At 40.2% G+C, this 24,707-nt stretch overlaps 1 protein-coding gene across 1 annotated transcript in view; it reads left to right on the top strand.

The window, feature by feature from the left end:
- The first annotated feature begins 70 nt into the window (after window positions 1-70).
- The window catches only part of znf276 (zinc finger protein 276), a 50,643-nt gene continuing 26,006 nt past the window's right edge, over window positions 71-24,707 (top strand). Inside the window, exons 1-3 of the mRNA XM_059993036.1 lie at window positions 71-609; window positions 14,762-15,080; window positions 22,590-22,660. Coding sequence (XP_059849019.1) covers window positions 450-609; window positions 14,762-15,080; window positions 22,590-22,660 — 550 coding nt within the window. The 5' untranslated portion in view covers window positions 71-449. The remainder of the gene's footprint in view (window positions 610-14,761; window positions 15,081-22,589; window positions 22,661-24,707) is intronic.

Below are 24,707 nucleotides of genomic sequence, written 5' to 3'. Positions count from 1 at the left end.
ACTTAAAATGTTGTTATGGATGTAGATGCAGTTCTGAGTTCGGATTTTACCTCCCTCAAGAACGAGAGCAGTTGTATAAAATAAAAATAAACGGATTTTAATAATATAATAGACGCATTGTTGGCGAAAAGTGTTAATGAAATGTAACAACATCGTAATTAATCATAGAGAAAACATTTTTCCGTGCAGTTGCTACAAAACTTCTGAATGCTTTCAGGCTATTGTGATTTTATTTGTAATTTCAGATTCCTGGCACCCACGGTTTAATTATAGTCGGCGTTCGCCCCTCTTTGCTCCCGGAACTGTTTACACGGCATCAACGTGCAGCAGGGACATTGCACCTCGCAGTTCCCCTTCGTGCCGTTTCCGGTTGTTTACAGTTCGTTTTTGGCGAAGCATTTTTAGTGAAAGAAAATGTTTGCGATTTAAAGTTTTCACTCCAGAAGAGGATGAAACGGAACAAACGCGGGCGCTTCGTGTCTTCCGCCATGGCACAGAAGATGGAAAGGCTGTCGGAGGCTCAGCGGCAGCGATGGACCGGCGGCAGGCAGCGACGGGCTGAGGGAGAGGCGGAGCCAGCGGCCGCTGTCACGGTGCAAGCCGAGCCAGGTTAGTGTCAGACGTGGGGCCGGCTCCCCGGGGCCCAGACCTTTCCGTCTCACGTACTGTTCCAGTGACAGCCTCATCGTTCGCCTTCACCGTCCGCGTTCAATAATCCCAAAACCTGTGGTAGTTTGGTTAGAGTAAAACCCCCGGACTATTCCGCCCATACTTCAATGCAGTTTTGTTGGAATCACCGTTTTGCTCATGCAATGGTAAACTGAGGGCCGCTTGTCCATCCGGGTATATGTGCAAATTCGCGTGGCATTGTTTAAAATACTGAGTGGATAGGGTTTGATATCACTGGTATGGTAATAAATATTCATACAGTATACCGGGCATTTCTTGTACTACGTAGTATTACTTGGTAGTGATTAGATCATGTATAATTAAGCGCCTGAAACAGACGGCATTGCAGTTGCTAATCAGAGATAGCCAATGCTTTAAACTGTTTATTCCCCACCATTATTCAAACATTTGTATTTACTCACTAATGCATAGTTCTGTCGCCAACAACAATAGCTGGGGTATTTAATGGGTCTTCAGATGTCAGCAGCAAAATATTGAATGCACTGAAAACTTCATTAAGTGATTTTGGCAAGTCCTGAAGCTGTGAAAGCTACCATATGGATAAGGACCATGGAGCAATTCAAGGAACAAAACTGTGAATGTTCATCAATACTGTAAAGGTCTAGACAGGATAGAGTAAAAGGAATACATGGGGTACAGTTTGTTAAATACATTCAGGAAAGTTTCTTTCATCAGTACGTAGAAGTCCTAACCAGAAACGTGTGATTCTGGATCTGCTATTAGGGAATAAGACATCTCCTGTACTCAATATATTGATATATGAAGGCCAAAGTACCGAAAGCTTTCTTAATGACCCTACCTGTAAAGCCATTTTTAACAAATTATGGACGTTTCCCCAAATCCCTTTGTTCCACCTCACTGCTCAGCGCCCTACTGTTCACTGTGTAATTTCTATCTGCCATTTTTCAGTAAATGCAGATCCCTCTGCAAAGCACAATAGCCTTCCTCACTGTCCACTGCACCCCAAATCTTGGTGACAACTGCAGATTTGCTGATCGAGTTATCATCCACATCACTGATAAAGATGACAAACAACAAAGGACCCAACACTGATCCGTGAAACGCACCACTAGTCACAAGCCTCCAATCAGAAAGGCAACCCTCTACTACCACTCTCTGCTTCTCCCACAAAGCCAATGTCTAGTCCAGCTTACAACCTCATCCTGAAAGCTGAGCGACAAAATATTGACCAGCCTCCCATGCGTGACCCTGTCAAATGCATTACTAAAGTCCACTGCCTTACCTACATCAACTTTACTGGTAACTTCCTCGAAAAACTCTATAAGACTGATTAGACATTACTTACCATGCACAAATCCATGATGACTATTCTTAATCAATCCATGTCTATCCAAATACTTATTTATCTGGTCCCTTAGAATACCTTCCAATAAGTTTTCCACAACTGATGTCAGACTCACCAGCCTATAATTTCCTAGTTTATGTTTAGAGCCTTTTTTAAACAGCAAAACAACATTGCAAACCCTACAATACTTTGTACTTCTCCTTTTGTAAGGATGATTTCAATTTCTGCACATACCTCCCATAGGGTCCAAAAGAACACCCTGTCAGGCCCTGGAGATTTATCCACCCTGATTTGCCTCAGGGTAGCAAATATCTTCTGTACAGGGTTAATGAAGTTGATGCCACTTTGCCTCACTTCTGTAGACTGTGTTCCTCTCCTGAGTAAATACAGATGCAAAGAATTCATTTAAGATCTCCCCCACCTGCTTTGGCTCCACACATGGATTACCATCCTGGTCTTCCAGAGGACCAATTCTGTCGCTTGCAATCTTTTAGCTCTTAACATATCTGTAGAATCCCGTAGGAGTCTCCTTCACCTTGTCTGCTAGAGCAAACTCATGCCTTCTTTTAGTCTTTCTGATTTCTTTCTTTAGTGTTCTCTTACATCTCTTATACTCCATAAGCACCTCATTTGTTCCTACTTGTCTATACTTGCTATGCACCTCCCTTTTTTTTAACCAGTGCCTCAACATCTCTTGAAAACCAAGGTTCCCCACACTTGTTATCTTCACCTATTTTTCTGATAGACACATACAAATTTTGTACTCTGAGAATTTCATTTTTCAAGATTTCCCACTTACCAAGTACATCTTCGCCAGAAACAGATTGTCCCAATCCACAATTGCCAGTTCCTTTCTGATACCATCAAACTTGGCCTTTCTCCAATTTAGAATCTAATCCTGTGGACCAGACCTAACTTATTGCATATTTACTTTGAAACTAATGGCATATGATCATTGGATGCAAAGTATTCACCTACTCAAACTTCCGTCACCTTCCCTCTCTTATTCCCTATTAGCAGATCCATTATCGCACGTTTCTGGTTAGGATTTCTACATACTGATGAAAGAAACTTTCCTGAACATATTTAACAAACTGTATCCCATGTGTTCCTTTTAATCTATCCTGTCTAGACCTTTAGAGTATTGATGAGCATTCACAGTTTTGTTCCTTGAATTGCTCCATGGTCCTTATCCATGTGGTAGCTTTCTCAGCTTCGGGACTTGCCAAAATCACTTAGTGAAGTTTTCAGTGCATTTAATATTTTGCTGCTGACATCTGTGGGCCCAATAAATACCCCAACTATTGTTGTTAGTGATGGAACTATGCATTAGTGAGTAAGTACAAATGTTTGAATAGAGCAATGTGTGGTTAAGTGCCTTGCTCAAGGACACATGCAGCCGTTGACTGTACTGACTGGGGTCTCCCGATAATCAAGGTGAGGATCCCGTTGCAGAGAGAGGTACAGAGGCCCAGGATTTGAAGGTTGTTGATTATTGCTGGGGGGAATGATGGTGTTGAACATTGAACTATAATTGATAAACAACAGCCGATGTATATTTGTAGAATTCCCAACTGACAGAATGATTTATTTGGTACATGTGAACCTGTATTTCCTGGTTCTCATTTTGTTTAGTGAAATGTGTTCCAAGGCAGTACTTGTTCAAAATACTGTTACTGTGTAATGCTTGCTGAACACTTACCTTCTGATGAAGAGATCCTATTATCGTAAGGTACCAGTTATTCCTTATTGACTTGTGCTGTCATTTTGCAGACACTTCTGGTAATTTTGTTGTTTTACCACTCTAAGTATTTGGTTGAAGGGAAATATCTTAACTGGAAAAGCATCTTATTGTAATTGTCATTGGACTGTTTATAAAGTTGAGTCCATTCTGTAATCCTATGCAGCAGTTATCTTACAGTAATATATGCATCTTTTATAATTCAATGCAATAATATTAAAAAAATTAAATAGCACTGAAATGTTGCAGGCACCTCCAAGGGTTGCTTCAGTTTACAGATGAGTTAAGATTTAGCAAATAGAATTTAACATGGCAAAATCTGAAACTGTCCATTTGGCAGGAAGGGAAGAGATTATAGGACTGTAAGACCATAAGATATAGGAGCAGAATTACACCATATGACCCATCAAGTCTACTCCACCATTTCATCATGGCTGATCCAATTTTTGCCTCAGCCCTAATCAAGAATCTATCAGCCTCTGCCTTAAATAATGGGCCTCCACAGCTGCCCATGGCAAAGAATTCCATTGATTCACCACTCTCTGGCTAAAGAAATTCCTCTTCACCTCCATTCTATTTTGAGGCTGTGTCCTCTGGTCTTAGACTCTCCCAGCACAGGAAATATCCTCTCTACTTCCATTCTATCAAGGCCTTTTACCATTCAATAGGTTTCAATTAGGTCACCCCTCATTCTTCTAAATTATAGTGAATACAAGCCCAGAGCCATCAAATACTGTTCATATGACAAGCCCTTTAATCTTGGAATTAGTTTCATGAACCTCCTTTGAACCCTTGCAATTTCAGCACATCCTTTCAAAGATAAGGCACCCAACACTGCTTACAATATTCCAAGTGAGGCCTCACCAGTGCTTTATAAAGTCTCAACATTACATCCTTGCTTTTGTATTGTAGTCCTCTTGAAATGATTGCTTGCATCGCATTTGCCTTCCTCGCCACAGACTAAACCTGCAAATTACCCTTTAGGGGGATCCTTCACAAGGACTCCCAAATCCCTTTGCCCCCTCAGATTTTTATATTTTCTCTGCATTTAGAAAATAGTCAACCTTTTCATTTCTTCTATTAAAGTTCATGACCATATACTTCCCGACACTGTATTCCATCTTCCACTTCTTTGCCTGATTTCCTAATCTAAATTCTTCTGTAGCCTCTGTATTTCCTCAAAACTACCTGCCACTCCACCTATCTTCATATTGTCTGTAAACTTTGCAACAAAGCCATCAATTCCATCATCCAAAATTATTGACATATAACATAAAAAGAAGCGGTCTGAATGTAAACCCCTGTGGAACACCAGTAGTCACCTGCAGCCAACCCAGAAAAGGCTCCCTTTATTCCCACTCTTTGCCTCCTGCCAATCAGCCATTGCTTTATCCATGCTAGAATCTTTCCTGTAATACCATGGGCTCATTGGTTGTTAAGCAGACTCGTGTGACACCTTGTCAGAGGCCTTCTGGGAAAACTAAATACGCAACATCAACTCTTTTGTTTATTCTGCTTGTTGTTTCTTCAAAAAATTCCAACAGATTCTGTCAGGCAAGATTTTCCTTTGAGGAACTATGCTGACTGTGGCCTACTTTATCATGTGCCTCCAAATACCCCCAGACCACATCCTTAATAATCGACTCCAATATCTTCCCAGCCACTGAGTTCAGACTAACCAGCCTATAGTTTTCTTTCTTCTGCTTCCCTCCCTTCCTGAAGAGTGGAGTGAGATTTTCAATTTTAAAATCCTCCAGAACCAGTTCAGAATCTAGTGATTCTTAACAGATAATTATTAATGCCACCACAATCTCTTCAGCCACCTCTTTCAGAACCCTGGGATGTACACCATCTGATCCAGGTGTCTCATCTACTTTCAGAACTTTCAGTTTCCCACGAATCTTCTCTCTAGTTATGGTAACTTTACACACTTCTTAACCGCTGACACCTGGAACTTCCACCATACTGCTGGTCTTCCATAGTGAAGCTTGATGCAAAATGCTTATTCAGTTCATCCACCATTTCCTTTTCCCCCATTACTATCTTTCCAATGTCATTTTCCAGTGGTCCGATATCCACTCTCACTCTATTTTACACTTTGTATAGCTGAAGAAACTTTTGGTATCCTCTTTAAAATTATTGGCTAGCTTACTTTTATATTCCATCTTTACCTTAATGATTTTTTTTTGTTGCCTTCTATTTGTATTTAAATGGTTCCCAATTCCCTAATTTCCCACTGTTTTACTCTTATTATATGCCCTCTCTTTGGCTTTTTGTTGGCTTTGACTTCCCTTGTTAGCCATGGCTGTGTCATCTTGCCTTTAGAATACTTCTTCCTTTTTGGGATGTATATATCCTGTGCCTTCCAAATAGCTTCCAGAATTTCCAGCCATTGCTGCTCTGCCTTCATCCCTGCCAGTGTTCTTTCCCGATCAATTCTGGCAAACTCCTCTCTTGTGTCTTTGTAATTCCCTTTACTCTACTGTAATACTGATACACCTGACTATAAGTTCTCCTTCTCAAATTTCAGGGTGAATTCAATCATATTCTGATCACTTGCCCCTAAGGATTCTTTAACCTTAAGTTCTCTAATCAATTCCAATTCATTGCATGACGCCCAATCCGAGTAGCTGGTCCCTAAGGGCTCAAGCATGATTTACTCTAAAAAGCCATATCGTAGACACTCTAGAAAATTCCTGCTTTTGCAATCCCGCACTAATCAATCTACCTACATATTGAAATCCCCCATGACTGTTATAACATTGCTCTTTTGGCATGCATTTTCTATCTCCCGTTGTAACTTGTAGACCACATTATAAATTATCTGAGTGCAAAGGGATCTGGTTCTTCTAATAAAGAAAATTTAAAGTACATATATTATCAAAGTATGTACACCATATAAAACTTTGAGATTTACCTTCTTGCAGGCAGCCACAAAACAAAGAGGTGAAATAGAATCCACGAAAAACAACACGCAACAAAGACCAACAAACATATAGTCTGTGAAAAAGAACAAATCATGTCATTAGTAAAAACACAGTAAAGAAATTATCAATAGAACATGAACTACAGAGTGCCTGAAATTAAGTCCACAGCTATAGAGTTAGTTCAGTGCTGGAACAATGAAGCTGATCCAGGAGCATGATGGCTGTGGGGCAACAGCTGCCCCCAAAGCTGAACGTGTGTGATCCAAAATATCTGCACTCCCTGCCCAATGGTAGTAGCAAGATGAGTGGGAGAACACAGGCACACGGAATGGGCTTAAATTGGGGATCTTGCCTGACATAGAGAAGTGAGCTGAACACCGGTTTGTTTTCTGCTTTAATCTGGCCTGAAGTCCACTCCTGTAGCAGTGGCCATACCTGCATTCTGCAGAGTCAAGTTTGCCAAATCCTTCAGGAGATAGTAAAATCTCTGGTTTATTTAGACAGTTCAAAAACACTTTTCTTAAAGGGAAGTTACAGACTGCAGATTGCAGTGATTATAGTCCAGAAGTATAATTAGTAGAATATCTTGTAGTTTTGTGCGCTGCCTGCAAAACGTTGCTGTATATCACTGACACCATTTTCACTCATTTATTTATTGACATACACTGAGACCAGTCCAGATGAATGTTTCAACCCAAAATATTGGCTGTCCATTTCCCTCCACATATACTGCTTGACCCATCCGGAGCTTGTTATTTTTGCTCTAGATTTCAGCATCTGCATTTTTTTTTATGCCTTGAAATTTAAATCCAAGGTAGAATGAAGGGGGGAAATGGGATAAAACCAGGCTGAAAAGAATTTGGTCACAGAGTACTACAGCACAGAAACAGGCCCTTGGGCCTGTCAGGCCTGTGCCGAGTCCCATTGACCTGCACCTGGACCAGCTCTCTCCATACCCACTCCATCTAAATTTCTCTTAAATGTTGAAAGCAAACTCACATCTGCCACTTCTGCTGGTAGCTCATTTCACACTCTCACCACCCTCTGAATGAAGAAGCTCCCCCTCATGTTCCCCACAAACATTTCACCTTTTATTCTTAACCTCACTCAACTTCAGTGGAAAAAACCTGCGTGCATTTACCCTATCTATTTATCTATCTTCACCCCTTACGCTGTAGGGAATAATGTCCTAACCTATTCAACCTTTCCGTAATACTCAGGTCCTGACAACATCCTTGTGCATTATCTCTGCACTCTTTCAACCTTGTTGATACCTTTCCTGTAGGTTGCTGATGAGAACTGCACACAATATTCCAAATTAGGCCTCACCACCGTCTTATACAACTTCAACATAACATTCCATCTCCTATACTGTCATAAATCAATGTGCCAAAAGCTTTCTTTATGACCCTATCTGCCTGTGATTTTGAATTTTAAGCATTCTTAAAAATACTTCTCTTTTAAAATTTTTCCAATGATGTTATACCATTAAAAGTTGGATGCCATATTGAATGGGTACCTTGAGTAAGACCCTCAGGTGTACAGGTAGTTTTTATTTACCAGTTGTCCCTTGAAGTACAGTACAGTAGTTGCTCATACAGCTGCTTTCTAATCTGTTTTACATTTAATTCCTCCCTGCTGGAAGTTGCTCTCTAAACATATAAACTTATCTTTAATACAGTGCTGTTAATTAAACTGGAAATTAGAGGCAAATACAAGAAATAGTGTACATTATTAAGACAATGATACAGAGAAAATGTGACATGGTAAATGTAACAGGGATCAGCAGTTTGAAGCTTGTGAAGTAGTTGAAACACGTTTAAGGAAGTATGTTTCTTAAATAATGTTTAGAGTACTGATTTTAATTTTGAATATAATTTTCCCCCTAAAGGATACATAGCTTCTCCTTTTATTGTTACTGTGTACTAATTTCAAGGCTTAATTCAGATTATTCTTGTGCTGCCTTTGCTATATATTCTAGGGGGTTTTGAATGACTGAATGTTCACCTTTTGAAGTTGGTTAACGTTTTGTAGACTTTTATCTGTTGGTTGAAAATGTATTTGGAAAAACAGCATGAAATTGTTGGCTTACCAAAATTAATCAACGTTTTAAGATTTCCCTGAACATGTATATTTAATGTGGATAAATGTGAGGTTATCCACTTTGGTTGCAAGAACAGGAAAACAGATTATTATCTGAACGGTGGCCGATTAGGAAAAGGGGAGATGCAACGAGACCTGGGTGTCATTGTATACCAGTCATTGAAGGTAGGCATGCAGGTACAGCAGGCGGTGAAAAAGGCAAATGGTATGTTGGCATTCATAGCAAAAGGATTTGAGTACAGGAGCAGGGAGGTTCTGCTGCAGTTGTACAAGGCCTTGGTGAGACCGCACCTAGAATATTGTGTGCAGTTTTGGTCCCCTAATCTGAGGAAAGACATTCTTGCCATAGAGGGAGTACAGAGAAGGTTTTCCAGATTGATTCCTGGGATGGCAGGACTTTCATATGAAGAAAGACTGGATCGTCTAGGCTTATACTCACTGGAATTTAGAAGATCGAGGGGGGATCTTATTGAAACGTATAAAATTCTAAAGGGATTGGACAGGCTAGATGCAGGAAGATTGTTTCTGCTGTTGGGGAAGTGCGGAATGAGGGGTCACAATTTAAGGATAAAGGGGAAGCCTTTTAGGACCGAGATGAGGAAAAACTTCTTCACACAGAGAGTGGTGAATCTGTGGAATTCTCTGCCACAGGAAACACTTGAGGCCGGTTCATTGGCTATATTTAAGAGGAAGCTAGATATGGCCCTTGTGGCTAAAGGGATCAGGGGGTATGGAGAGAAAGCAGGTACAGGGTTCTGAGTTGGATGATCAGCCATGATCATACTGAATGGAGGTGCAGGCTCGAAGGGCCGAATGACCTATTCCTGCACCTATTTTCTTTGTTTCTATGTATAGCTACATCGGAATTGAACAAGTAATTAAATACAATTCCAAAAGTGTTCTTCATTATTCTGAGGAAAGGTTTTCAACCTAAAATGTTAATTCTGTTTCTCTTCCCACAGATGCAGCCTGACTTACTAAGAATTTCCAGTGTTTTGCGTTTTTGTTTCAGCTAATCTTTCAGTAGTTCAGTTCCCTTCAAAATGGTTTCCAGATTGTTTCCTGTGATTGCTTGTGGTAAACTATGTGTATACCTGTCTGGACACACCCCTCTGCTGACTGCTCCTGTGGCTCCTCCCACAGACCCCTGTATAAAGGTGATTGGAGGCACTGCTCCTCCCTCAGTCTCCAAGATGTTGTGGTCACATTTGCAGCTAATAAAAGCCTATCTTTTGACTCCCGTCTCCGAGAGTTATTGATGGTGCATCATGGCTATTCATTTTTCCATTTCTTTTTAACTTCCTAAAAAGATGATAAATTTTAATGGTTTTGAATATTTTTCCATATTTGTGAATGGAAGGCACGTGACCAAGCTTTCAAATTCTGATACCTGGAGCACTGATGAGTTGGCTCAGTAACCTAGATCAGCATGGTAGTGGAGCGGAGCGGTTAGCACGTCAGTGTACAGCAGGCAACTGTAAGATGGGGTTCAGTTCCCACTACGGTATGCAGGGAGCTGGAATGTTCTCCCTCCCACTGCTCTGGTTTCTTCTGGGTGTTCAGGGTTTCTTCCACATTCCAAAGACACACGGTGAGGGTTAGTGAGTTGCAGGCATGCTATGTAAGCGTGGCAATCTTCACTGATTTGATTTGATTTGATTTGATGCAAAATGACACATTTTATTTTCTTTCATTGTGCATGTGACAAATAAAGCTAATCTTTTAGCCATCAAGACAGTTCTTGAAGCTGGACTTTTCTTGTGAAGGAAAAACTCAATTTCACAGAATGTTACCAGCAGTAGCCAGCTCTGCAAAATAAGTAGCAACTCTGGGTAGGGGAATAGCATGGCAGGCAACCAGGGTGGACTGGACAGATGTATTGTGTACTGATGTAGTTTATCATGTGCTGTAGAAAGTATAATGTTGCACTATAGCTGTCATGTAGAGGGCTGGATAAGATGACAGTACAGGTTAGGTAAGATAGGCTGATCCAGTGATGTCATGTACATTATAGGCATTCATTTCATTGTGTACCAACTTGTTCACATTTACTACTTCCCATGTCTCAAATATCCAGCGGTTATTTGTAGTCTTTTTTGGGGGTACAGCAAATTAAATCATGGTGCATAGTGGATTGCTGACACCCAGGTGGATTACAGGCTGTGCTCATGTTTGTCTCTTTGCAGCTTGTCCTTCAAAGCCTGCCAAGTCAAGGACACCTTTCTGCTAATCTCCATAAATTCCCTAAGTTCTGCAATATTTCAAGAACTGCTTTAGTCTAATTCTGCATTAGAGTTAGGGTATGTATCATTCTACTCCCTTTGCCCTACTTCTGAGGTTGTACCTTCACTTGTCTTTATTTCTGTTAATGAGACATGACCGTTGCTACTCATTCTACTTGTGCTGACAGGGAGACGCTTTCTTGAACTGCTTTTGACAGTTTAGTTTAATCAAGTGTTTTGTGAAGCCATTTGAGGAAATACTTCTGAATGAATTTCATTAGTGTTGGATTGGAATTGAAAATAAACCAGATTGGATAAGGGTGATTGATGTCCTAATGTTAAAGTATTAGTGAATTATTTGTGATTTTTCATACATTCTGATAGTTTCATTGCCACATTATTTTTATTTCTAGATTTTTAAAAACAGAATTCTAATTCCTAAACCTCCATGGGCATAAAAATAATTTGGATGTGTGGCCCTGCACTTGTAACTGTTGTTTGATTGGAAACAATTTTGTAGAAAAATAGTAAAAATATAGTTCATTTTCAAGATTGTGTAGCCTGGTACTCAGTGTCTCAGTGCATAATTGTAATTAGTATTTTTGTAATAAAAATTGGTATTTGAATATTTAACATGTGATTTAATTTGTAGGGTATTGAATACATTGATTATCAGGGATGAGATGTTGTACAGGTGAAAAGCATTAAATATCCAGCATTAATATGGGCTATAAAATTATTTCATGGTAATATATTGTTAAACAGATGACCACATCAGTTGTAATTCCCAGCATTTTAAGTACAGAGAACATTCGTAGCTAGAAACACTCAATGTTTCAGGCAGAATCTGTAGAAAGAGAAACATTAAACATTTCAAATCAAAGAGGCTATATCAGAACTGGTAAAGTGAGAAGGCAGAAAGATGGGAGTTGGAATGGATAAGACAATAGGAATACCTCCAGTAGAATGAAGCCAGGATTGCAGGAGATTCCCATGTTTATGAAGAGATCTGGTTGATAGGTTGGTCAGGGCATTTAGAGAGAAAGAGAGAGAGAGAGAGAACACAAAGGAATATGTTAAAGTTGTGAAGTGCATGTCAGAATTGTTAATGACATAGAATTGAAAGGGAGAATGCTAGAAATTTCAGCATGACATGTTGTATCTGAAGAAAGAAGAAAACTGAATTAATATTACAGATTGATCACCTTACAGTAGAATTGAACAATTCCTATATGGGGAAAAATTACAGGTGTCTGAAATTGTTGAACTCAACACTGGGTCTCAAAGGTTGCAGACAAAAGGTGATCAATCTGATAGTCCAGCTTTGTATTTGGCCCTGTTGGAACAGTTTATCAGGTCACAGGCCAGAGGGACGGAGAATTAAATTGATGGGAATTGGAAACTCGGGGCTCTCGAGCAGACAAACTGGAGATGCTCTGCAAACCAGACACCATTCTTTCCCTTTCTTTCTCCCGAGGCCTCCAGTCCCATGATATGGTCCTTGTGGCTAAAGGGATCGGGGGTATGGAGAGAAAGCAGGTACAGGGTTCTGAGTTGGATGATCAGCCGTGATCATACTGAATGGCGGGGCAGGCTCGAAGGGCCGAATGGCCTACTCCTGCCCCTATTTTCTATGTTTCTATGATCCTTTCCCTTCTCCAGCTCTGTATCACTTTCGCCAATCACCTTTCCAGCTCTTAGCTTCATCCCACCCCCTCCGGTCTTTTCCTATCATTTCGCATTTCCCTCTCCCCCCACTACTTTCAAATCTCTTACTATCTTTCCCTTCAGTTAGTCCTGACGAAGGGTCTCAGCCCAAAACGTCGACAGTGCTTCTCCTTATAGATGCTGCCTGGCCTGCTGTGTTCCACCAGCATTTTGTGTGTGTTGTTTGAATTTCCAGCATCTGCAGATTTCCTCGTGTTCGTTTTCTCATTTACTCACTTCTTTAACCTGAAATGTTAACCCTGTTTTTCTTTCCACAGATGCTGTATGACCTGCTGTTTGTTTTTAACATTATGTGATATTATTTCAGATTTTAAGCATTTACAGTTTTTAAATTATTCTAATCATTATTGGTTTGTTATCAATCAAAGTAGAAAATGGGCTGATAATAAATTTTAGCATTGTGTCTTCATCTACATGAGTAAACTCCCTGCATCTAGTTATGTTCAGCTAAATTAGAAAGCAAAATATTTTTACCTTAGTAAGCCTCTGAAATACTTTCATTTTAGCCAGTGTATCACTGGTTTAAATATTTCAGAATTGGTTCTTGTATGTTAGTCATACTGCAATGCCTTGTAAGTGGTTTATTTAGACCATATAATGCTGAAAGGAACAATGAAACACTGAGGTATTAACATCACTGAAAAATGTGTAAAATTAATGAATAATCATCTTCATATTCTGTAATTCTTTCTTTAGGATTATTCATTGCAATTCTGACCTCTAAAAATCTAGGCCAAATCAGTACAGTTTAATACATTAAAAAAATACATCCTTTTTAACTAATGAAACCTCTATAATCAAAAGAAATTACCATTATTTCAATGATTGCACTTGTTTAATGCAGATACAGTCATTAAGTACATTGTACATTGTGTACATGGGTACTTTGAAATGATGCCTTTTGGTCTGTTATACTATTGAGAACTATAGTGAAAATGGAAAAAAAATTGCAGATGATGGTTGAAATACTTAGCTCTTGAGGCCACATGTATGGGAAAAGAGACCGAGTTAACATTTCAGGTTGAAGACCCATCATCAGAACTGGGTAGGAAAGAAAATCAGCTTGTGAAATTGCAGGCAGGGTGGGGTACAAAAGATGTGTAACCTGCGGTGATGATGGGGATAGGTTATAAAGAAAGTAATCTGTATAATGAGTGAATGGGTGCAGTTTAAGGAGAAGGACTTGAACAAAAGAACATCGGCAAAGAAATATAGGAGTTGCAAGATGCCGAGCTGGGAACTGTGCCTGGCCAGAATCACTGGGCATGTCCCTCCACACTCCCAAAGTAAAACAAAAGGGGGTTTGGGAGGAGATTTAAGGTTCAGCTTGTTTGTATGTTTTTTTAGCCATTTTCTTCCCTTCCTGCTCTGCATTACACAACCCCTACATTTTGCCTGTTTTTGTCTATTTTTCACATTCTAACAGCTCCCATTCATCTATTAAACTTGTTTACAGCTTATGTGCATGATCACCCTGGTTTTACCCTATCAGAGATATCCTGCTTCCCACAATCCCCCCCCCCTTCAGTTTAATGAACTTCTTTTGTCCCTTTCCCAACATTGAACAAGAGTCTTCAACCTGAAATGCTGGCTCTGTTTCTCTTCCCACAGATGTGGCCTCACCTTCTGAGTATTTTCAGCATTTCTGTTTTTATTAAGAAGTAATACCTCTCATGATATTTTCCATTCTATGTCCAGATGGAAAAGTGCCCTAGTATAATAACAGCTAATGAGATTTATTTGAGGTCCTTTATAAAGCATTCTTGATTTGTTGTACTACTTTCCATTCTTTCTGCACGGGCAGCAAGATTAATTGTCTTTTTATTTCTTAATCTTCCAAATTAAGCCATTTGCTTAAACCAGAGCTCAGAATTTTAATTAGCTTTCTAAAGTAACAATTGTAGATTTCATAAACACATACAGCCTTTAATCTTGCAGTGCTAAGTGAAATATAAAGAAGAATCGTGAATAATAGATTCCCAGTGATGTTTGCATTCACTGATATTCTGGTTAACTTTTATATTTGTTTCCTATTTCTCATTAGCGGCAACTCTTGTTATGACCACCAGCTACTGCCGTCTGTGCCATGGAAAGTTTTCCTCCAGGAGCCTACGTAATGTTTTTGCAAAAGTTCCTCTGATTGAAACAAGTCCAGAGAGACAGCACAGAGCACAACAGACATTCTGTGCTGATTTTCAGAAGCTAGTTGGTGTTGTGGTGAGGCAGGATCCCACTTTGCCACAGTATATCTGTAGGAACTGTCATGCTCAGTTTTATAAATGTTGGACTATCTTGAAAAACTTCATTCAAAAAGTGAATACTTCACCAGTAACTTCAGTACCACATGGACAAAAGGCTAGCAGGTACTCAAATCATTGATTTAAGTTGACTGTATTATACATATTATGTATGTTTTATTATATTATATTATATTTTGCATACATATTATGTATGCAAAATATTCAGGTACTTGATGTAATCAGAAACCAAAACAAAAAATTAATATTATTTAAAAATATTATTTAGTAGCTTTGAAAGCAATGTATTGATGATCTGTGGGTGGGAATAATTCATTTTTTTAGCTTAAGGTTGTGTAAGATGCTGCAGGTCTTTAGTGAAGCTCAAACCTTAATGTTGTTGCCTAACCTTTCAGCTAGAATTGACCTCACTAAATTTGGCTATTTCTGTAAACTGCAACTCTATAATTCTCAATGATGTCACTATTCCACTAATTCTAGTACTTATCTGATTTCATCACTCCAATGCTGACAATCATATTTTTTGTTGTTGAAGCTCTGAGCTCTAGAATTCCTGTTTGTTATCTCACTGCCTTTCTATCTTTTTATTTTCTTTTATAACATTCCTTAAAATCTACCTCTTTGATTAAACTTTTAGTAGATCTCCCTAAAATCCCCTTTGTGTGCCTTGATTTCATGTTTTTTATTTGTTCTGAAAGTTTTTACAGATTTTGAACTGTTTAAGGTGGCCTAAAGATGGCAGGACAAGTTGATATTGGAGATTAGGAAAGTACGTGCATTACTCATGTTTATCAATAAAGCAAAAGAGATGTAAGCAATTGAAATGCTGTATTCAATTCATTCCACCACACTTTAGCATGGATGTTGGGGTCCCGGAAACAAGTACCAGTAAAGATTTGATAATCCAACATTTACTTTTTCAAAAATCTTGATGCTGCTGCATCTGGTTCATAAGTTAGTACTATGTCTGAGCTGGAGGTCCAGAGTATAAGTGAGTTGTGCAGTCTGAGCTGAGCTGAGTTCGGGACTGTGGTGCCCCTTTAAACTCAGCTGGAAAACAGTGTCACATGTTAGAGTAGTAACCAACATTTCGATGACAAACTCTGCCATCTTCATCAGGGATGATGCCTGGCATGTCTAGCCGATGGTATTTATACCCCTCTAGTCCAACCCTCCTGATTGGTTAGTCCTCATTCAATCAGGTGACCGCACCCCAACCATATTTACAATTGAGTTCCAGTTCCTTCTTAGAGCGAGATCTTCATCTTTGTTAAATCTTTTCCTCTAGTTTTATTTCAATAGCTTCCTTAACCAGGCAGTCCCAAAAGCCATTGACATAGCACGGTAGTTTTGTGCTGTCAAACTCAATCCTGTGACCATTGCAAATGCAATGTTCTGCTACCACTGTTTCTCTGGGTAACCCAAATGAACACATCTCTTGTGCTCCTTGATGCGGGTTTCCACCATGCATCCCGTCTGACTGGTATATGCTGCTCAGCATTCGCAGGGAATCCTGTAAATGCCAGCTGACCTGAGTTCCAGGTCATCCTTGACCTGCAAAAGCTGTATCTGAACATACCTGAAAAAGTATTTGGGGTGTAAGGGCCATGAAGACTTAAGCCCTGTCCTCAACGTCCTGCATGTAGAAATTAGCAATAGCCAGTGACAAGGGCAATCCCAAATCCGTCCATTTGTTCATAATAGTTTCCCTTACAGAGGAAGTACATCGATGCAAGGGTGTGTTCAAAAGGGTCAGTGGTACCCTTATCAAACCTGGTCTGCAGGAGGACCATGCTGTCCTTAATGGGAACTCTCATGGGCAGGGACACCATGTCAAAACTAACCATTATGTCCTGCAGGTTCAGCTGAACGTTGGTTTTAATGAAGTCAGTCAAATTTGTGATTGATGCTCACAGCCCCCAGCTAAGGGAGACAGCGTAGTTGTTAAATGCTTAGCTAAGTAGTAAGTCTGAGAATCCATCCCGCTGATGATGGGCCTCAGGGGGATTCCCCTTGTGTATCTTGGGGAGCCTGTAAAGTCTTGGTGGTACCAGTGCCTGTGGCATGTATCTTGTATACATCTGCTGGCAGTCCGGATTTCTTCAGTAAAGCTGAGGTCATCCTCAGTTGAACTCATGGGTTCCTGCTGTAGAACTCTAGGTGGAATCGTACGGAATCTGTTGGACTTTCCTATGGTATTCATCCTAGGGCATAAGGACTGTTGCATTTCCTTTGTCTGCTGATGAAGTCATGATGGCTGGGTTTCACCGTACATAGTGGCTACAAGGTGAAGGAGATCAATCGGGCTCTTAAAAGGGCTGAAAGGAAACCTAACAATGAGGAGGAACCCATTGCTATCGCCTGTCTTCCTTCTATTTTCATGATTTATGGAAGGATCGCCAGGATCCTGAAGAAGTACTGGATTGATATCATCCACAAAAACTGGTACAAAAGCTCAAATCACAGCTTATGTGGGTCAAAGATGACTGGGACCCAGGTCAGCTGTCGTTTACAAGATTCCTCATGAATGCAGAGCAGCATACTGTATATTGGCTAGACAGGACACACAGTGGAAACCCACATCAAGGAGCACAGCGGGTGTATCCATTTGGGTTACCTGGAGAAATTGTCGGTAGCAAAACACTGAATTCGCAAAGACCATAGGATTGACTTCGATGGCATAAAACTACTATGCCATGCCAGTGGCCTTTGGGAACACCTGGTAAAGGAAGCTATTGAAATAAAACTCGAAAAGTATTTTACCAAAGATGAAGGTCTCACTAAGAAATGGAACTTGATTGTATGCAAGGTGGGAGAGCGGAAACCTGATTGGATGAGGACTAACCAATCAGGAGGGACAGACTACGGAAGTCTAAATACCACCGAACTAGACATGCCCAGGCATCATCCCTGATAAAGATGACAGAGTCTGTCATTGAAATGTTGATTACAATCTGTACCTGTACCCAGCTGGAAGCCCGAGAAGAGTTTATTCATCATAGACACTGGGAAAACAATAGATCCTTTTTCATGTTAGTGTAGTGTTTGAGTATTTAGAGAGGTAATATCCAATAGACTGCTAAAGCTACTTGTCTGGTACCTACATTGCCTCCTAAGTGCCAAATTGTTGGAATCTTACTGTAGTCTGTATCACTGGGATAGAACCAGACATGAAGGAATTCTCTTGAGCGGAGAATTGGAGATTTGCTAATTAGTTCCTTAAATGAGGTCTATTTAAAAATTGTTAGCAATCTTTCAGAAACAAGTTGAGAGAAACTTTTTAATCACACGCCTCTTAAAAGTAAAGCACAACACAATCCAGTCCCATTATCCATTCCTCTGCACTATCAGTACACAGAACCAGCTTCCTTTTCACTTTCTATTAAAGATTTCTCAATCTTCTATTTATTAACCTTCATGCTTTGCAGAGAGGAAATTTTGTGTCTTAATGGCATATAAATACAAGTTTTTTTGGATATTTAAGTAGATGCTGGGTTAAAATTATATCAATTTTGGGGCCATGAGGGTTTTCTTTTTATAACTTTGAAGGTAAGCATTACAGCGCAGCAAACACCTTGAATTTAATTATATTTTAAACAGTAGTTGTTTGGACACAAATAGTCTGGGTAAACTGCATTTGCTTTTTTTTTTGGCTTAACTAGAGACTTGTTATTCATTGATGTGATAAGAGAATTAGCTGCTAGGATTTATTGTTCATCCCACTTGTCCTTTAGTGGCAGCAAGCTAACTTTTTTGTGTTACTGCAAATATTTTTGAATTTTGATGTAGTGGTTTTCATCAAACTAAATGCCTTGTTAATAGTCACATCTAGGCAAAACTGTTGAAGGGTGGCATATTTTCTTCCTAAAATATAGTAATTTATCAAGTGAATTTTTTTGACAGTTTGGTTGTTTCATAATCATTTTTATTGTGACTATATTTTAAAATTCTATAGTAGTAATGTTTTTCTTGTGATGTAACTGAATTTCCATAAAACCGTAAGATCCAGAAGCAGAATTAGGCCATCTTGTCAGTCGAGTCTGCTCCGCTGTTTTATCATGGCTGATCCATTTTTCTTCTAAGCCCCAACCTCCTGCCTTCTCCCTGTATCCCTTCATGCCCTGACCAGTCAAAAATCTTATCAACTTCTGCCTTAAATGTATATAAATGCTTGGCCTCCATAGTGCCCATGGCATAGAATTCTGCAGATTCACTACTCTGGCTGAAGAAATTATTCCTCATCTCCGTTATAAAAGGACACCCCTCTATCATGAGACTGCATCCTCTGGTCTTAGACTCTCCCACCGTAGGAAATATCCTCTCCACATCCACTCTATCAAGGCCTTTCACCATTCGATAGGTTTCAATTAGGTCAACCCTCATTCTTCTGAATTCCAGTGAATACAAGCCTGGAGCTATCAAATGCTCTTCATGTGACAAGCCATTCAATTCTAGAATCATTTTTGTGAACCTCCTTTTAACCCTGTCCAGTTTCAGCACATACTGTCACAGATGAGGAGCCTCCAAGTGAGGCCTCACCAGTGCTTCATAAAGCCTCATCATTATATCCTTGCTTTAATGTTCTAGTCCTCCTGAAATGAATGATAACATCACATTTGCCTTCTTCACCACAGAATCTACCTGAAAATTAAATTCCAGGGAATCCTCCCAAGTCCCTTTCCGCCTCTCTCCACTTAGAAAATAGTCTAACCCAATTCTTCTACTAAGGTGCATGACCATACACTTCCCAATGCTGTATTCCATCAGCCACTTTTTTTGCCCATTCTCCTAATGTCTAAGTCCTTCTGTAGCTTCTCTATTTCCAGGAAACTACCTACCCCTCCAACGATTTTCATATCGTCTGCAGACTTTGCAACAAAGCCATCAATTCCCTCATCCAAATCATTGACATATAATGCAAAAAGCAGTCCCAACACGGACCCCTGTGGAACACCACTAGTCAGTGGCAGCCAATCAGAAAAGGCTCCCTTTATAACCACTCTTTGCCTCCTGCCAATCAGTCACTGCTTTATTCATATTGGAATCTTTCCTGTAAGACAATGGGCTCATAACTTGTTAAGCAGCATCATGTGTGGCATCTTGTCAAATGCCTTCTGAAAGTACAAGTGCACAACATACACTGATTCTTCTTTGTCTGTACTTCCGGTTATTTCTTCAAAGAATTTAAACAGATCTGTCAGGTAAGATTTTCCCTTGAGGAAACCATGCCTAACTATTGGCCTATTTTATCATGTGCCACCAAGTACCCCGAAACCACATCCTTAACAATTGACGCCAACATCTTCCCAATCACTGAGGTCAAATTAACTGACCTGTGATTTCCATTCTTCTGCCTCTCTCCTTTCTTGAAGACTTCCGGAACCATTCCAGAATCTAGTGATTCTTGAAAGATCATTACTAATGCCTCCACAATCTCTTCAGCTACCTCTTTCAGAACCCTGGGGTGTATACCGTCTGGTTCAGGTAACTTGTCTGCCTTAAGACCTTTCAGTTTCCCAAGAACCTTCTCCTTGTAATGGTAACTACACACTCTTTATGATCCTGACACCTAGAACTTCCACCATGCTGGTAGTGACTTCCACAATGAAGACTGATGCAAAATAGTTATTCAGTTCGTTCGCCATTTCCGTGTCCCCCATCACTACCTCTCTAGCGTCATTTTCCAGCTCTTGCCTTTCTTTTACACTTTATATATCTGAAGAAACTTTTGGCATCCTCTTTAATATTATTGGCTAAATTACTTTCGTATTCCATCTTTAATGACATTTTTAATTGCCTTCTATTGATTTTTAGGTTACATATTGCCTTTTTTTGTAAGCCAACTACCTATCACTCCAGTTTCCATCCCCCTGCCAAATTAGTTTAAACCTTCCTGAATAATTCTAGCCAACCTGCCTGCAAGGATATTGGACCCCCTCAGGTTCAGGTGTACCTCATCCCTTTTGCGCAGGTCATACCTTCCCCAGAAGAGATTCTAATGATACATAATTCTGAACCCCTGCCCCTGCACCAGTTCCTCAGCCAGGCACTCACCTGCCAAATCATCCTATTCTTGCCCTCACTGGTGCATGGCACAGGCGGCCAGCAACTGGAGACTGCGACCCTGCAGGTCCTGTTTTTCAGCTTTCTTCCTAGCTCCCTAAGATCTCTCTTCAGGACCTTCTCACCTTGTTTACCTATGTCTTTGGTGCCAATATGTACCAAGACTTCTGACTGCTCACCCTTGCCTTTCAGAATGCCCCGGGCACGATCCAAGACATTCCTGATCCTAGCACGAGGGAGGCAACATACCATTCGGGTGTCTTTATCGCACCCACAGAATCTTGTCTCTCTTCCACTGACTGTGGAATCTCCTATCAACAGTATAGTCCTCTTTATTTCTCTGTTGTTCTGAGTCACAGCACCAGGCGCTGTGCCAGAGACCTGGTCACTATGACTCCCCCGGTAGGTCGTCCCTCTCAATAGGATCTAAAGTTGTAGATTTTTTATTGAAGGAAACAGCCACAGGTGCACTCTGCACTGGCTGTGCATTTCCCCTCCTTGTGACAGTCATCCAGTTACCTATCTCTTGCAATCTAGGGGTGACTACCTCCCTGGAACTCCTGTCTGTCACCTTTTCATTCTCCTGTATGAATGGAAGGTCATCGAGCTGCAGCTCCAGTTCCGTAATATATTCTCTCAGGAGCTGCAGCTTGGTGCAGATGTTTATCAGGGAGACTGGAGGTCTCCTAGACTTCCCACATCCCACACACTGTACAAAACACTGTCCTTGAAGCCAGTCTTACTAAATTATGCCCTAATAGATGAGGAATGAACAAATAAGAACAGAAAGGGAGACACTTGCCAGACATTTTCTCTTGCCCAAGCCAGATGTGCCAAAGCCATTCTAAACACTGGCACCCTCCCAACAATGGACGCGCCACTTACACTTGAGTTATTTTTATTGGCCCTCTCTGATGAATCCCTCATTGACTGGTTGCTTCTTTACTCAGAGAAACTGCTGCTAAGCTCTGCCTTTTAAATCCTGTGCACAGACCTTACTGAAAGGTAGCTCTTTTTATGCACTTCCTCTTGGTGATTGGTCGCTCCTCAACTTAGAGAAACTGCTGTGAAGCACTGCCTTTTAAATCTCGATCGCACGCCTGATTGACAGGTAGCTCTTTTTACGCTCTGCCTCTTGCTGAATGGTCGCTCAACAAGGTGCCGTGAAACTCTGCCTTTTAAATTTTGATCACGGTCCTGATTGAAAGGTAGCTCTTTTTATGCAACCCCTGCAGTTGATTGCCCAACTCAGAGAAAGCTGCCGCAAAGCTCTGACTTTTAAATCTTGAATGCAGACCTGACTGAGGAGGAGCTTTTTATGCTCTGCCTGTTGCTGATTGGTCTCTCCTCAACTCTGAGAAACTGCTGCAAAGCTCTGCCTTTTAAATCTTGATCGCGGTCCTGATTGAAAAGTAACTCTTTTTACACACCCCCTGCAGTTGATTGCCCAACTCCTTTATACTTCAAGCTGCTAGATATTTTAATAGCTCAAAGAGTCTTTTCACTGCTACTTTTATATAATGCATTTTGTTCTACATTTTATTATTGTAGATATGTTGCAATGACTGAACCATCATCAACACAGTCACTTTCAAAGTCTCCATTAATCAACTCTGTATCTGGTAAGTGAACTACAATGCATTCACTGTGCTCCAATCTACTCTGCAATTGTTTCACATGTGAGAACAGCAACAACTTGCATCTATTTAGCACTTTTATCATATAAGATGTCCTTGGGTGATATGTTGGAATATAATTGAAAAAAGATTGATACTGAGCCTAAAAGGATAAGCTTCCCTAGAGGTAACTTTAATGAGGAGAAGTGAAGGGAAAGAATTCCAAAGTTCCAAAGTCAGAATCCACTGTAATTGTACACAAGAGAGTTGATTTGAAGGAGCATTAAATTCTCTGAAGGTTATAAATATAAGGGAAGATGTTGCCATTAGAGGGATTTAATATCAATATGAGAATTTTAAATTCATGGGATTGATGGGCTCAGAATCAAGATCTTCTTTAGGGACTCCCTCAGAATCGAGGGCGAGTTCCTTCCACTGTTAATCAGTGAGTTTTAAGGTGAATGATGAGTTCTGTACTGGTCCTGCAAATTCCTCCACAGGTGAGGCTGGTGGTGCACAACAGGGTGGATGGATGGGATGTTTGGGCTGTTTTTATTCATTCAAGGAATGTGGGCTTCACAGGATGAACATTATATTCTTCTTCCAAGGTTTGCACTTAACTTCTACATGCTTCTGTACTGGAAACTTGAGATGCTTTGTGCCTTTCCGAATGCTCCCTTTTCTCCATTTTTAGTGATCACATACTAGTGAATCCTGTGAGTTCATGTGAAATCCTGTGATTTCAAAGTACAAAGTAAATTTATTTTCAAAGTACATATGTCACTTATATACAACCTTGAGAGAGAAAGATATTAATAAAGCATTAAGTATCAAAAACATGAGATGAGTAGTCCTTGAAAGTGAGTGCAGTTCGGTAGGAACAGTTCAGTTTTATCCTTTCAAGGAGACTTTTGAGATAATTTTGAAGCATTTTCTCTGTCCTTCTGGATATCCTTACTGAGTCAAGAGCTGGAGTATTTTCTTGTTTTGGGAACTTGGTGTCAGGTGTACCTTCAATGCAGCTTGCTTGTCAGTTGAGTGTGATCAGAGTCTTGATGCTGATATAGACTAGTGAGAAGGTGGTAATTTTGGTTTACCTATCCTGCCATTGGATTTGAAAACACCTGTTTATTGGCTAGTTGCTGGATCTCCTGCACTCTTTCCACCCGCCATTGTTTGAGTCATTAGCTTTTTGGTTTGGCCTTAGCTTTAAGAATTCTTTTTTTAGTCATTTTTCATTTTTGCAGATCTAATGAGGTCCTTCAGGTGAAGATACTCCCTCAGAAGGGTGTTTTGGGATTAAGATTCACTGATATTAAAAGACCAGTGATATAATTTCCAGATTACAAGGGAATCCATAGGCATTGAAGTTCCCATGCACTTGTTGCCTTTCTCCTTTTTGCAGGTGTAAGCACAAGTTTGGGAGTTACTGCTGAATAACCATAGTTCATTTTGCAGATGGTACCCACTCCAACCACTCTATATCAATAGTAGAGGGACTAAGTTATAGGATGCCTGCCTATCTACTTTTTCCCCTTTGAGTTCATTCAGTTCAAGACAGCTTTACACTTAGACTATAAGATACAGGAGCAGAATTAGGCTATTCAGCCCTTCAAGTCCGCTCTGCCATTTCATCATGGCTGATCCTGGATCCCATTCAACCTCATACACCTGCCATCTCGCCGTATCCCTTGATGCCCTGAACAATCAGGAATCCATCAACTTCAGTTTTAAATACACCCACAGACTTTGCCTTAACCAAAGTCTATGGGAGAGCATTCCACAGATTTACCACACTTTGGATTAAAAAAAATCCTCTTTACTTCCGTTCTAAAATGTCGCCTCTCAATTTTGAGGCTGTGCCCTCTAGTTCTAGGTACCCATACCAGAAGAAACATCCTCTCCACCTCCACCTCATCTAGTCCTTAAAACATTCGGTAGGTCTCAATGAGATCCTCCCGCATTCTTCTATATTCCAATGAGTACAGGCCCAGAGCTGCCAAACGGGGCCTCATATGTTAATCCTTTCATTCCTGGAATCATTCTCGTGAAC

The sequence above is a fragment of the Hypanus sabinus genome, chromosome 17, assembly GCF_030144855.1.
Source record: "Hypanus sabinus isolate sHypSab1 chromosome 17, sHypSab1.hap1, whole genome shotgun sequence".
Lineage (NCBI taxonomy): Eukaryota > Metazoa > Chordata > Chondrichthyes > Myliobatiformes > Dasyatidae > Hypanus > Hypanus sabinus.
This window is presented reverse-complemented; position numbering and strand designations above follow the sequence as displayed.